General features: G+C 35.1%; 1 protein-coding gene across 1 annotated transcript in view; it reads left to right on the top strand.

Moving 5' to 3' along the window:
• Window positions 1-4,720, top strand: part of LOC149536815 (Chaperone DnaJ-domain superfamily protein) — a 96,319-nt gene extending 91,599 nt beyond the window's left edge. Inside the window, exons 5-6 of the mRNA XM_089804702.1 lie at window positions 3,967-4,193; window positions 4,410-4,720. Of these exons, the coding sequence (XP_089660828.1) occupies window positions 3,967-4,176 (210 nt within the window). The 3' untranslated portion in view covers window positions 4,177-4,193; window positions 4,410-4,720. The remainder of the gene's footprint in view (window positions 1-3,966; window positions 4,194-4,409) is intronic.
• Window positions 4,721-14,158: the final 9,438 nt, after the last annotated feature.

The raw sequence follows: 14,158 nt of genomic DNA, 5'->3' as shown, positions 1-14,158 counted from the left end.
TTATATGAACATTCTCTTGTATCTTTTATATGTAGATTATTCATGATCTGTGTTTAATAACACATTCATTATTTTACCATAATATCTTCTACATCCATCCTTTCAAGTTCTATATTCTTCTAGAAGGCGGATTTCAAGCACATACACTCATGAAGCATTTGGTTTCGCTTTGATGTTATTTCTAGGGTTTTGAAGTTGAGTTAACGCTATTGCCTCTGCATACTTGATTACATTCTAGATTCAAGAGCATATTCATAGATTTACATTGTTTCATGTTAGATCTATCACTACTACTTGCTAACATTTTATCTCTATTTCAATTCAAGCTTAATTCCTAAATTGGGGTTTGACCAAGGCAACCTTTACAACAAACAAACAACCTCTTCGTTTTGCAGGCTTTGGATCACGGATCGATGGATAGGTTGCAGATCTAGATACCCTTTTCAGCTCTCCGCAGAATTGCAAAATCAACGTCGCACATAGTCAATCAAGGTCGCAATTCACCCCTGATGGATCATCACCCCTGATGATCCAGTTTGTCCTAGATAGATCTCCGAACGATTTCTGGGTTTTGTCTACCTCACAGATTTCAGCCTAGATACCGAATTACAACAGCTTCTGACAAAATATCTCTAGGTTTGTATTCTACAATGTATATCATCTTCCCCTTTCCATTTCCATTTCAGCATTACTTTATTTATCTTTTTGCTTAAATCCTCTTAAGGTGAGGGTGAGAGGGAAATAAACCAAAGTCATTCATTCCTCTTTGTATTAGATTCTGGGTTGATACTTCCCTTTGTATTGATCTAATCTAATCAAAAGGGATGGATCTTGGTCTTCCCTTTCATTGACGCGTGGTTGGTTTGTTTCCATTTTCTGACCATACAATAGGCAATACAATTACATGCTTGTAATTTGTATTGAATGGATATTGAAGACAAGCATTATTACTTAGTTAAAAAATTGTTTGTTATGATTGTCTATATTTCCATATGGTATTAGAGCTAGTAGGCAATGACAAGGGATAAGAGAAGTAGTGGAAGGAATAATAGGCTGTAATAGGCAGTTTTTGAGTTTGCTTATACACCTTACTTTTGGCGTGAGATTCTTGGGAGGGAGATTTTTTGCCTTTTATTCTAGGCTTGGGTCAGGACTGTCCGACCCATCACTTGATCCATTTCATCTATAGTGGAGACATGTAAAGGTAGTTGAGAAATCTCATGTATGGTCCTTTGCAAGCAGATCTGAGGAGAATGGGAAATTGAAGCCTTAAGATCTTTTTGTGCTTAGGGTGAGCTTTATCTGAATAATTAGTTTTGAGTCACTTCAACATTCTTATCTTCTACCACAAACACTAAACATCATTTATGTAGTATTGATACCTGTTTGATGCCATTGATATTTATTTCTAGCAATGATTGCTTGGTGTATCGAATGTTTGCTCTTGTGATCATTGAACCAGACAACTACAACTTTCGTTGGCTCTTTGTCCGAGCTTTACCTTTTTTCTGGCTTTGTAGTATTGAATAAAGTCTAGGAGGTTTCATTTGGATTGCTGGATGGAAACACATTTAAACCCATATGATTTGTTTGGCAGACACTTACGAGAATGAAGTCCAAGGGTGAAACTTGCTCTTCCATTGATAAAAGTCTAGGAGGTCTCATTTGGATTGCTGGATGGAAACACATTTAAACCCATATAATTTGTTTGGCAGACAATTAGGAGAATGGAGTCCAAGAGTGAAACTTGGCCCTCCGTTCTAAATATTTTATAGGGATTTATTTGGAAATTTCTTATTTGTTTGAAGACTATAGTTAATGTTTTTAGATATATGTATCAAGAAAAAGGAAGGGTGGTATTATTAATCTTGGAAAAGATTTTTCTTTGAAAATAAAATAAATTATGATGAAAAATGATCTATTTTGAGTGCTTGTTGGTGGTAACCAACAGTCTTCAAGCATTGCAAAAAAATTCACATTGTGTCACTCTATCACACAATTTTTAGAAGACGGGATGATAAAGTGATGATAAGTTGTAATGCTCAATTAGCTATATGGTTTAGGCTTTGATAATGCTCTGACTTTAGGATGTAACTTATGTTTAATTTCACTTTTAGTTTGTTCCTTTTATTTGTCCCACATTCATAACATGGGTTGTCTCCTGCACTTGTAATCCTTTATAAGAAGGCTTTGCTACTGTATTTTGATACTTCATGAAGTGTCTGGGCACCGACTTTACCTTCAAATTTTCTGTTATTTCTTCGCTGATTTTAAATTGGACCTTCATCTGGTAATATGGATGATGATTATGTATCATATCTTTGTGCTAAACATAGGTATGTAGGTTCCTGCACTTGTAGTCCTTTATAAGAAGGCTTTGCCGCCATATTTTAATCATTCATGAAGTGTCTGGGCACCTAATTTTAATTCAAATTTTCTTTAATTTCTTCACTGACTTTAAATTGGAACTTCATCTGGTAATATGGCTTATGACTAGGTATCATAGCTTTGTGCTAAGCATAGGTATGGAGGATCTGACAGATGCCAATTTTCGAAAAATGTGACTGAAATATACCCCCAAACAGCTTCTAAATAACAAATATGTGTGAGATATGCTAAATTGAAGTATAGTAAGTCTATTTTTAGTAAAATGGTTGATTGGAATAGTGAATGAGGAAAAACTTAATAGATCCTTCTATCTTCATTATGTGCATCATCAGGTATAACTGTATAACCCTGAGTAGAAATTTCATATCAGCATTAAAATAATTCGTGATAGCTTTAGCCTTTAGTAATGGAAATGCAATATAATTATATAAACATTTGAACTGATTCACTGGCTTAAACTAGGTTTGATAATGAAATTTGACGGTACAAAGTATTTATTAATGACTTGATACCCTTGTGGAAAACTTGTATTTGGGGGTGGCTTACACCAAATTAATGTCTAGCCTGGCAGTGACCTAAAATTCGACCTTTACCTCTACTCGGTCCCCTGCCATAAAGCAAAAAGCTCGAAAGAAAACAATAAAAAAACTGAAATTCTTCTACAGATATAGCAAGCATTTGTCTTTATGGATACAACATATTCCTGGACGTGTGGTTATGATCCTCTTGTTTGTTTGGATCTACCTTAAACACATACAGATTACAGATCTATGTGGAAAATGATGGATTAAATGGACACACAGCTAAGCATGTACTGGAAGTATATTGATCAATTCTGAATTTCTTTATTATACTGCCTGCATTTTAATGGATAGATAGAAAGGTGAAATTAACAGTTATATTGGCTACCCATTAGACTACCTTTTTTGAGCTTCTATAATAAATAGTTCAATTTATTGCTTTCTCAAAGATACTGCCAGGACAAATATGCATACAGTTTCTGCAGTTGGTATAAAATATGGGTTCTGTGTATGAGTTCTTATAAGAGCTCTTCAAAAAGACAATGCGGGGTTTTGATAGTTTATAGCAATTCTAGGTATTTGGCCGTGATAGAAATGATAGACAAAATGTGGAGATGACTTCGGCATTATCTATACCATGGGGGAATAGTGGCCTCCAAGTTTAGGTGGTTGTAATTGCCCGGGAACATTTCTTCTTAACATGTTGTTTGGATGAGCCTATGGTTCATAAATTCAAGTACTAGTTCCTGATACATTTAACGACTCTAAGATTATCTAGTAAGCAAGCATCTGACCTTTCCCTATGAAAAAATAAATCAATTTTCTGCCACCATGTGTATGCTAATATAATTGCCTGGGAACACAGCTCCTTGATATGTTGTTTGGGTGAGCATATGGTGTATAAATTCAATAGTAACTTCCTGTTGTATGAAACAGTTATAATATTATCTATAAGCAAGCAACTGGCCTTTTCATATGAAAAATAAATTCAAATATCTTTCAACTTGGTTTTCCATTTCATAATTATGGTGTTTATTAATGTTCTTTTTGGCTTTAGACCGACCCAGAAGAAGAAAGGAAGATCTTGGCTCGGGAAAAGCGGGCTTCGATGGCAAATTTCACTAGTACAATGAAGCGTCATGCACTTGTTTTGAAGAAAAGGGATTTAATGAGGAAGAAAGCAGAGGAAGATCAGAATAAGATTTTTCACCAGCTTCTTGCAAAGGAGGGACTTGAACTTGACATTGAAGAAGATGACAAAACATGAGTCTTCCACGTTCTCAGGCAATGAAAAACATTATTTAACAGCCTATGTAGTCTGAATGATTTGAGTTTTATATATGGTGTGCATGATTGACCTGTAAATTCAGTGGGCAGATGTTCTATGTACAAAATACCATGGGACATTGGAGTTTGATTTGTTTTATATAACCATATTATAGATGATATTTCAGAAAGTATAATAATGAGTGCCTTTTTTTCTGTTGGTTCTGTGAACAGGATTTGAGTGCTCATCTGCTTTTGAAGACTATGTGTTTAGCTTTAGATCATCTTGAGACCAGTGTCATTTGAAGCAATCCCGGAGGCTACATGACCAAGTTAGACATGCAAAGCTCATTAATATAAGAAATGTTATACAAGGGACAGAGATTTGACATGTCTTACAAATGTCTGTAAATGGCCATGTGTAATCATTTATCATACAAGTGTCAATTGATACCAGTGTATCCTTTATAGCTGTGGCATCTGCGTGGATGCACGTTTGCCTTTTGTTATCAAATCAATCCATTTCGGTTATCATTCACATATAATTGTGTATAGGGTTCTCTTCTCAAAACTTTTAAGCTATTTGAATTACAGTAGCATTTACATGACAGTGATGCAATAAATGTGAAGTGTAAATGAAATTCAATTGGATGGTTTAAAATGAAAAGAAAACATAACACATTAAAAATAATTGAAATATAAATATAGAAAGAAAACTGTAATTGTTATTTTGATGTCAAATAAAGTGAAAAGAGAAGCAAGGCTATTTCAATTATAAGACATAGATTCCATTTTGTCAATTAATCTTGTATTTTCCTTTCAAATTTTAGTTGTAGGAGTACATATTGTCATGGACAAAACATAATTGGAGCATAGAGATAGCTTATAAGATAGTGGTTAAGTCTATGCCCTGGCATCATTATTCTCTACATTCTCTACACAAGTGTGATTGTGCCCATTGAAAACTTCATTGAGAATAGCCAAGAATGAAGATTTCTCATTAGTTGCAATCCATAATGAATGGAAATTAGTCTCAATGAGATATATTTGGCTGATTGTATTTGATACTTTTTGAGGTAAACAATGACAACTCAAGTCATAATGACCGAAGTCATAATTAGGCAAGTTAGAATTTATAAAAATGATCGAAGTCATAATTAGGAAGTTCCTAATCTCAACTTCTCTTCAAACAAAGATGAAGGTCACGGTTGATGTAGATTAGACCATTTCTCAACTGTGGGCTCAAATGGTAATCCAAGATTGCCTCCAAGTAGAATAATGGCATGGCTCGATTAGAGATTGTGATGCCATCAAACACAGTGCTTTGGCATCATGCCCAAGTAAATCTTCCATCATTGCATGATTGATTTTAGAGTTTTTAAACAAAATTTAATTAATAATGGTGTGTAATTGAATTCCATTCAATATATAATATAATGTTGATTGCTGAATATTAATTCAAAAATCAATACTTGGTATTATTGTTTTCTTTGATTCAATTGTAGATATGTTGTTAATGAAGTCTTAAGCCATTTTGGAAAATTGTAATGTTGCTATGGTTCCTTTTCTTTATACAAAAGGAAACAAAAGTACATTTGAGACATTTTTATCTGACATCTCCATCTTTGTTTGATGGAATATAATAGATAGAGGGGTCAAGATTGACTTTTAGAAAAGACAAGAAACATGGTCTTAAAATGGGCTCAGATGATTTTATTGACTCTCAGAGCTCGTAGGTTGAAGAGACTAGTAAAATTAAAATGAAAAAAAGCCCTCAAAGGCAACGAGTCTACTGAGTCAGAAGTGTCTGATGAACATTGTACCAATGAGTCTTCCCAACACTCTTTTAGTTCGAAGAAAGAACTTCCCTTGCTCCTTCCCTTGTGACCAAGGACACAACTTATGGGTGCTATATTACTCCCTCCCCCCAACCCCCCAAGTTGCTAAGGAGGAGCTAAACCCTGACACCACTGCCCCCAAAGTGGTGGTAGCTGGGCAAAATTGAAGACCAACTTTCGAACTTGGAGGAGGCTATCAAAGAGCCAAAGAAGGAGATTGCAAGACTCAATAGCAAAATGCAAGACACTAAAAAGTTTGCCATCAAAGTGATGCATGCTTGTTTTGTCACCCTTTTCTTAACTTAGGAAAGGATTGCGGGTGTGAAGCCAAAAGTTGATGAAGATTATAAGGATCTCTTCTAATCCCTCAAGGAGGAATGGGCCTCAACCCTCCTCTCTAAGAGGTTGGGAGGGAATGCTAATGCTTAGTTGGTTATGGTAACCTCTCATTTTTGCTATCTTGTCTATCGCAACTCTAAGGGATAAGTTATTTTTTAAATTTAAAATAAACTACTGTTGTTAATGGCCTTGTGTGGCTCATCTTTTATTTGAACATTATGTTTAACTACGTACTATTGTTAGTTTTAATGTTGTTTTACGATACTCTACTTCGTTTTATGTTTTTGATAGAGGGCAAAAGTGGATGCTTGGTTATGTTGCTAATGTGCTTTGAATGCTTTAGTCTTATACTGTACCATGGGCTAACACCCTCTTGTTGCTTTTCTATTCAAAAACATTGGGGTGACAATGCATTTGGAAATCACACTTGTTCATGATCCCCCAAATTGGTATAAAAGCGCTCTTATCATTTTGCATTGCCTTGCCTCTTGTATTTTTCATAGCTTATTTTCTTCCTGTCAAACAATCTAACACTTTAAGGGCTTTGAAATTTGGACATTATTTAGATATCAATCCAAAATATTTCATTATATATAAGGTGTGAACTGTTGATTTATTTGACTTAAAAAATGAGCGCTCTATCTATGAAACAAACATATGCTTTAAGTTAATTTTGCATTTTACAACATATAATATTTTGGAATGTTTTACGATATAAATCTAATTGTTGAAAACTTTGCCACATCTAGAAGACAAACTCATAGTAGTGAAGGATCTTATCTTGCTCAACACGCTAGTGTGGTTATGTATGACTTTACCAATGTAACTCCTCTCTATTATAGGTTTAACTTAATCAAATTTCCTTATGCTTGAAAAGGTTATAAAAGACAATGTGCCAAACATAGGTTGCAAATCAATCTTAGTTATTCCTTTAATGAGAAAATTAATTTGTTTACGTAGAAGTTGCTACATTGTTATTGATAACTAAGAATATTGAATGTTTGTGTATATTTTTATTTCTTAGTAGGATGGTTTTTCCCTTTTAGTTATAGTTTTTTCTCTACTTTTAATAAGCTTTCTTATGTTAATAAAACAAGTTTATTTAATTAATTATTAGGAGATACAAGATGTCGAGGTGTTACCATCTCAAAAATAATGTATATTTAATATTTTAAAATTACTTGGTGTTCACACTTTATTGGTGTTCAATCCTTACCTAGTTCTATATAAACTCATTATTTAACTTGTATTACATAATGCATGCATATTTCTTTTTCCAAATTCTCTTTGACTTCCTAATGTAATTTTGTCATCTTGATATTTGCACATCTCTTGAAATCATTGGTTTGTAATGGTGTTATAACATTTATAGTTTTATAAGTTACTTCTTTCATAGAAAGATCTTTGATTGTTTATCCCTTTAAGATATTTGATTATTTATCTATTTATCTATTTTATAGTTGAGAACTTGGATTATTGATTAAAAGATTGATAAACAATAGCTATTTTGACGATAGTGACAACATTTTAAATTATTCTATTACATTTAGGAGGCTCAAAAAAGTTAGATATGATTCTTGTTTTACTCAAACTTTTTGTTATATGACACATAGTAGACAATAGTTCAAAACTTAAATTTGTGAACAACTTTTTATATATATAGAATTTCTACTACAAATAGATTTTTCAATAGTGTAGAAGAGCCCAAGTAGACAAATTTTGAGTATTAATTATCTATATATGATGAATAGATTTTGGATCAATTCAATAATAACTTTATCTATTGTCATGAATAACTTTGTCCAAAGGTTATTCATCAGATATAGAAATCTGATTGATTTGAAATGTTTTAGCAGATATAAGGTGTGAGCTTTAAATCAAACCTAGGTATAACTTTGTGCATTTTATTTCACAATAAATGAAAAGGTGCTTAATTCTATGAATGTGTGAGCCTCCCAGTTATCATCCTTCGAATTATACCTTGACTTGAATGCAAATAAATTTGGAGAAAAGACCACAAGTCATGGTTAAAACTATCATCTAGCAAAATATGATGGCGAAGGTGGAGAAACCTAGGTAGAAAATAATTTAAGAACTTTGTACTCCAACATAACTAAGAGTAAGGGTCAACCTAACCAATGAGCTGGGGAAAACATTGGCTAGCATAGCCACCCTTGTGATAAATAAAGATGATAGAGAAATGGCCTAAAATAATTGATAATTGATAGTTGATATAAGTAAATCTAGGAAAAGCATATCTATAGGGAAGAGAAAAAATTGAAGTAGTTGAAACTCTCGAGTCTATAATGTAGAAGTACCAATAGAGGAACGAAGGACTCAAGGCTCAATTAGAGAAAAATTGTCAATTCATTAAGGGCATGGTCACCCAATTGGCCTTACAAGCTATAGGTCTATATGCACCCACTCCAATGGAAAAACAAGAAATAGATAGATTATATACCATAAAAGATAAGGTAGACATAAGAATTTGCCTTAGGGAAAAATTCACCCAAGAACAAAGAACTCAAACACAAGCACAACTATAGACTAGAAAGAGTATAATCATAATATCGATATGTATTCAATTCAATGTGTATGTACAATAGGAGTGTCTATATATAAATGCCTCTAAGATGCATCTAGAATGCCTAAGAATTAGCATCATGATAAGTCATACAACTAGGCACATGTCCACTAGATATGGGTTATCCTCCATTAAGCACATAAGTAAGTGTGATGATGAGAGGATAAGCCTACAAAGGTGTAGCACATAAATTTGTGTTGTAGACACCATGTGCTAAATTAGGAGTGCGAATAATTGTGTTGTCTACATTACAACTCAGTGAATGACGCAAACTCCACTGTTGTAGACACCATCTACTGAATTAGAGTTGCATACTTTTGTGTTGTCAACATGACAACTCATAAAGGTATGCAAAATCCTAAGTGTCTCACAAAATAAATAATAAAATAATGCATTAACCTAAGTAAACTTAAGTAAAGTGTAAATACGTATTTACACCAACAACCCCCTTAAATGCAACTTAGGGGAATGACCTTAAGCTTATGAAAACTAGGATGAAATGAAAAATGGGTCTTGACTACTAGGCCACGTTAGGTACCCATGTACATAATGAAATACAATCTTTCATAAAGCGGAGAAAGAGGGAAAACCTCATGGGAAAAACCCTCCCCCAAAAAGAGAGATGAAAAGACAAGATGCATGGATGGATGGAGTAATCAAGACCCCCCCATTACGACAGACATCAAGTATATATGAAAGTGAAGTATGAGTAGAACAAGATCTCATAAGAGGAAAAAATCCCCCCCATAAGAAAGAAGAGGAAGAGAGACAAGGTAGCCCCCCCCAATAAAGAGTGCCAACCGACGATAGCTGCTCTGATGAAGAAGCTGGTCCATGAATGTTGAACGATGTTCCTCCCCTTTGGAAGAAACATTGGCAAAGGTACAATCCTGAAGATGTATGGTGGCCCTGAGACCTGTTGAAGTGTCCCTGTGTTGATGCTGATGGTTGCCCCTTCCAACAATGCTGAAAAGAACGAATGCAGATCTGGCAAGGATGTCTATTGAACCTATTCCAAAGAACTAACAATCTTCTCAATTGATAAAGAGACCTCCGACAACTGTTGTTCATAAGGATCCACAATCACATCAACCTATAAAGATCGATCATGTAGAGAATGGACATGAGGGTCAAAATGAGCCCTTACAACAACTATAGAAGGATCAACTTCATCAAAGAGAAGATATAAATCATCAAAGTTGTCTCCCAAATCAGCGGTCTGTGACTCCATGAACAAACCTGCAATGTCTACCATGTAGTCATCTTCTGCTGTTGAAGCTGGAAGACAAAGTGTACCCTGCTATGCTAAACCTATCACTGTGGCAATATATGCATGTGGACTATATTGATGCCGTGACCTCTAGCTGCAACTATCAATAGAACCCCACATATTTGAATCTGTTGAAGCACTATCACTATTGTCACTATCAGTTTCCACTGTGTATGAAGTGCGGAGAGGATTAGAGGATAAGCTGGGTGAACTTTCCTCAAAGTGAACATCCTTCTCTCCAAAGATCTCATGAGTCTCTGGATCCATAAGTTTGTATACCTTAGCACTATCTTCATAACCAATGAAAGTACAAGGCCTTGTTGCTGGTGCCTTGCATCCCTTGGAAGATAGGTTTGCCCATGTAGGACAACCAAAGATTCTAAAGTGACTCACAACTAGTTTTTTGCTGCACTATGCTTCAAAAGGCGTCTTTCCATCTAAGGCATTATGAGGAGACCTATTAAGTATGTGATTAGCACTATTAATGGCTTCGAATTCAAGTGTAGGATCAAGAGACTTGGCTTTAATCATGCAACTTGCCATGGACTTAAGAGTTCTAATCCTCATAGTTGCAACATCTGTCTTGTGCAGACTGAATGCTAGTGGGTTCTAAAGATCAATCCCCTCAAGTTTGCAAAAGTCTTTAAGTCTTCTGTCCACATATCTGCTTTCATTGTCCATCCATACAACCTTGATGGCTTTCCTTGATTTCTTTGGAACATGACTCTTGAAGGCTTGAAGCTTATCAACCACTTCATTCTTATGATGAAGGAAGTAGACCCATGTAAAGCGTGAAAAGTCATCAATGAAAGTAAGGATGTAGCAACCCTAGGTGACTAAAGTCACTAAAAAAGGACCTACTAAAACCATGTGAACCAACTAAAGAACAACTGGTGCTTTTGAAGAATTTCCTTTATCATACTTCTCCTTGAGATGCATATCCACTGAACATGATGAACACTCACCCTTAGAAAAGTTGATGTTAGGTAGACCTTTGACCATGTGTTTTGAGCAAAGTTGCTAAAGATAACGGAAGGCTAGATGACCAAACCGCTCATGCCATAGTTTGATTTGTGAATTAGATTGAGTTAACAAGGCATGTGAAGGAGACTTAGGCACAAAGTGGGAGAAGGAATAAAGCCTCTTCTCATGATTGACTTTCCCCACTGCAACCAATGAATCATCTTTTAGACTTCGAACCATCATTGAATCTGAAAGGAACTCAACTTTGTTTCCATCTCCAAGGTGAGTGATTTGGTAAATTGAGAGGAGATTAGAGATTAGGTTTGGAACATAGAGAACATCTTTGAATTCCCCATTTTCCATCTCCACATGTCCTTTCCCTTCAACTTCCATTTTTGTATCATCTCCCACAAAGATGTGCAGCACCTCTGACTACTTCAATGAAGAAAAGTCTCCCTTTGAAGAACCCATATGATAGGAGGCACCTGAGTCAAGAATCCATTCCGATGAAGAACTTGTATTTGCCATAAGTGCTTGCCCTTTTCCCTTTGAAGAGGTTGGAGTTAAATCCCTTGAAGTACTTGGCCCTTGAATTTTGTTCTTCTTGAGTAGGTTTTCCAACTCATTGATTCACTTAGTCTTTTAATGATGCTCATCATGATTCGACTTCTTGCAATATACACAAAAAAGTTTATCCTTCTTTTCATTACTTCTCTTCTTGTTGGAAGAAGAATTGCCTTGTTGTGAGGAGGATTGTTGTGTCTCAGATTGTGATTTCTGCTTCCACTACTTTTTGTTGTTGTTAGAACTTCTTCCTCCTTGACTTGATTGGTTCTCATCACTAGCCACGAATGTTTTGGTCTTTGATGTCATAAGAAGTCCTAAATCTATCAAGTGAGATTGTTCAAGAACCAACATATCTACAAATGCATCAAATGTAGGCTTTTGGAAAGTATTTCCCATGGTTAACTTGTGAGTGTTATAACTTGAAACAAAGGAAGCATAATTTGAAGGTAGCCTCTTTAGGATGTGATGAATCAACTTTTCATCCTTCATGGGATTTCCACAATCTTTAAGGAGTTTCCTATACTCATTGGCTTTGTTGATGTAATCTTGAATTCTGTCAAAGTTCTTTGGATCCAATAGTAGTAGATCATCCTCTATATGAAAACCCTTTTCCTCATCCACCTTACCATACAATGATTCAAGTTTGTCCCATGCAGGTTTGGATTCCTTGAAACTGGAAATGTGGAAGAAGAGATCTCTGTGTACACAATTCCTGATAATTCCTAAAGCTTATTGGTCTTGTTTTTTTCCAAACAATGAGTTCTATACCATTAGTGGGTTTGGGAATTGAACCATCAACATAAAGACTTAAACCTTTTTCCATTAATCTACTCCATGCAATATCTTTCCATGTAGAATAATTACGTGAAGTTAGAAGTGGACATTTAGGTGAACCCATGATGTAGAAAAGTAAAAGAGCACAAAAGAGAGACACAAAACACAATACACATCCCCCTTTTCACTTAATCAAAAGAGCCCCCCAAAAAAGATGCTTTTGGCACTTTATATGTAGTGTGTGTACAATAGGCCACTTGTCAAAATGTATAAAATGGACTTCTAATTTTTGTTGTTTACAACTGCCTTTTGAGGCTCAAATTTATCACTAAGCACTGTAGCTCAGATGCACACCAATTTTGAAAAGTAACCAAAGCATTACAATGCATAAAAGGCCCTAGTTCTAAAAGTGATATTTTTGTCCACACAACACTATCATTTGAATGCATATATGGAAAGTAGACAAAAAATAATGCACTTCCAAAAAATGGAACTTATTTTTGAGTCCAGATGAGCCCATATAGAGCGTTTGAAGTAGCAGAATGCAGGATTGAATAGGTATAGTCACAAAAAGATGCAATTTCTAAAAGATACTTGCACCAAAACCAAAAAGGAACACCACCATTGAAAAGTTCAAAAAATTCTACCCAAAATAAAAAAAATCGCACCTGATTTGGAGTATGGATAACCAAGTTATGGCCTCTCAAAGTGGGGCTACAAAATAAAAAATCAATCTGCAGAGGGGTCTAGGTAGAGAATTGCATGCTTAAATTTGATAGTCAAACAACCATTCTAGTGGTTATAAAATGTTTGGAAATGACGGTTAGACAACTGCCAAATTTAACCTCATGAAATGTTGATGTCAGCAAAAAATCCTCCTAGGGTGATGTGGTAGCTGGATGGACTGTACAGATTGTACAAATTTGACACGTGGTAGAACAAACTCAATGACATGGAAAAAATATATTCACTCTAGCTAATGTGGTGTCCAACTATACAGGTACAACTTTTCCTATGTGGCAATATGTGTTGCCTAACTGTTTGCTATGTCATCGACAGATTTGGCAGTACTTGGTAGATGACGTGGACTCATTATGTAGTGCCTACCCTCGTTCACATCTTTTTTTGGACATAATGTTGCTATTATCAGACTATTTAGACTAGTTTTAGGTTGATGGATTAGTGGTATTGTTTTGAGATTATCAGACACTATGTTATGGATTCAGTGGTATATGATGAGATCATTTAGACTTTACATTTCATGTATGCATGACGATCATTACTTTGCTTTATTTTCAGTTGTTGTTGATGATTAGTTAGATGTTTTATTGTCTCATGTGTTTTATTATGGATACTTACCCCATACTTGCATGTGTATGGTGTGCACGATGCACTACTTCCTGCCATTATCTGTTTAGCTTAGCATTATATATATTGTATGTACATGAACGGTTTTTCTGTAGGTTGTAGGTACCGGGTATCGACTTCTCTGAATTGCTAGGATGAGCGTACCCTATTATACTATCTCAATGATAAGAGAAGGGAGATAAATTCTCAAGTCCAAATCCCAAACCCTTAAACCAATTGTCCTAGTGAGGTAGGACAAGAATCTGGATATTTTACCCACTGAATGTGTCGGATGGCATAA

Source organism: Cupressus sempervirens, chromosome 10, assembly GCF_028749045.1.
Source record: "Cupressus sempervirens isolate cs-2001-9-10 chromosome 10, ASM2874904v1, whole genome shotgun sequence".
NCBI lineage: Eukaryota > Viridiplantae > Streptophyta > Pinopsida > Cupressales > Cupressaceae > Cupressus > Cupressus sempervirens.
Note: the sequence above shows the minus strand (reverse complement) of the source record. Positions and strands in the feature narration are given on the sequence as shown.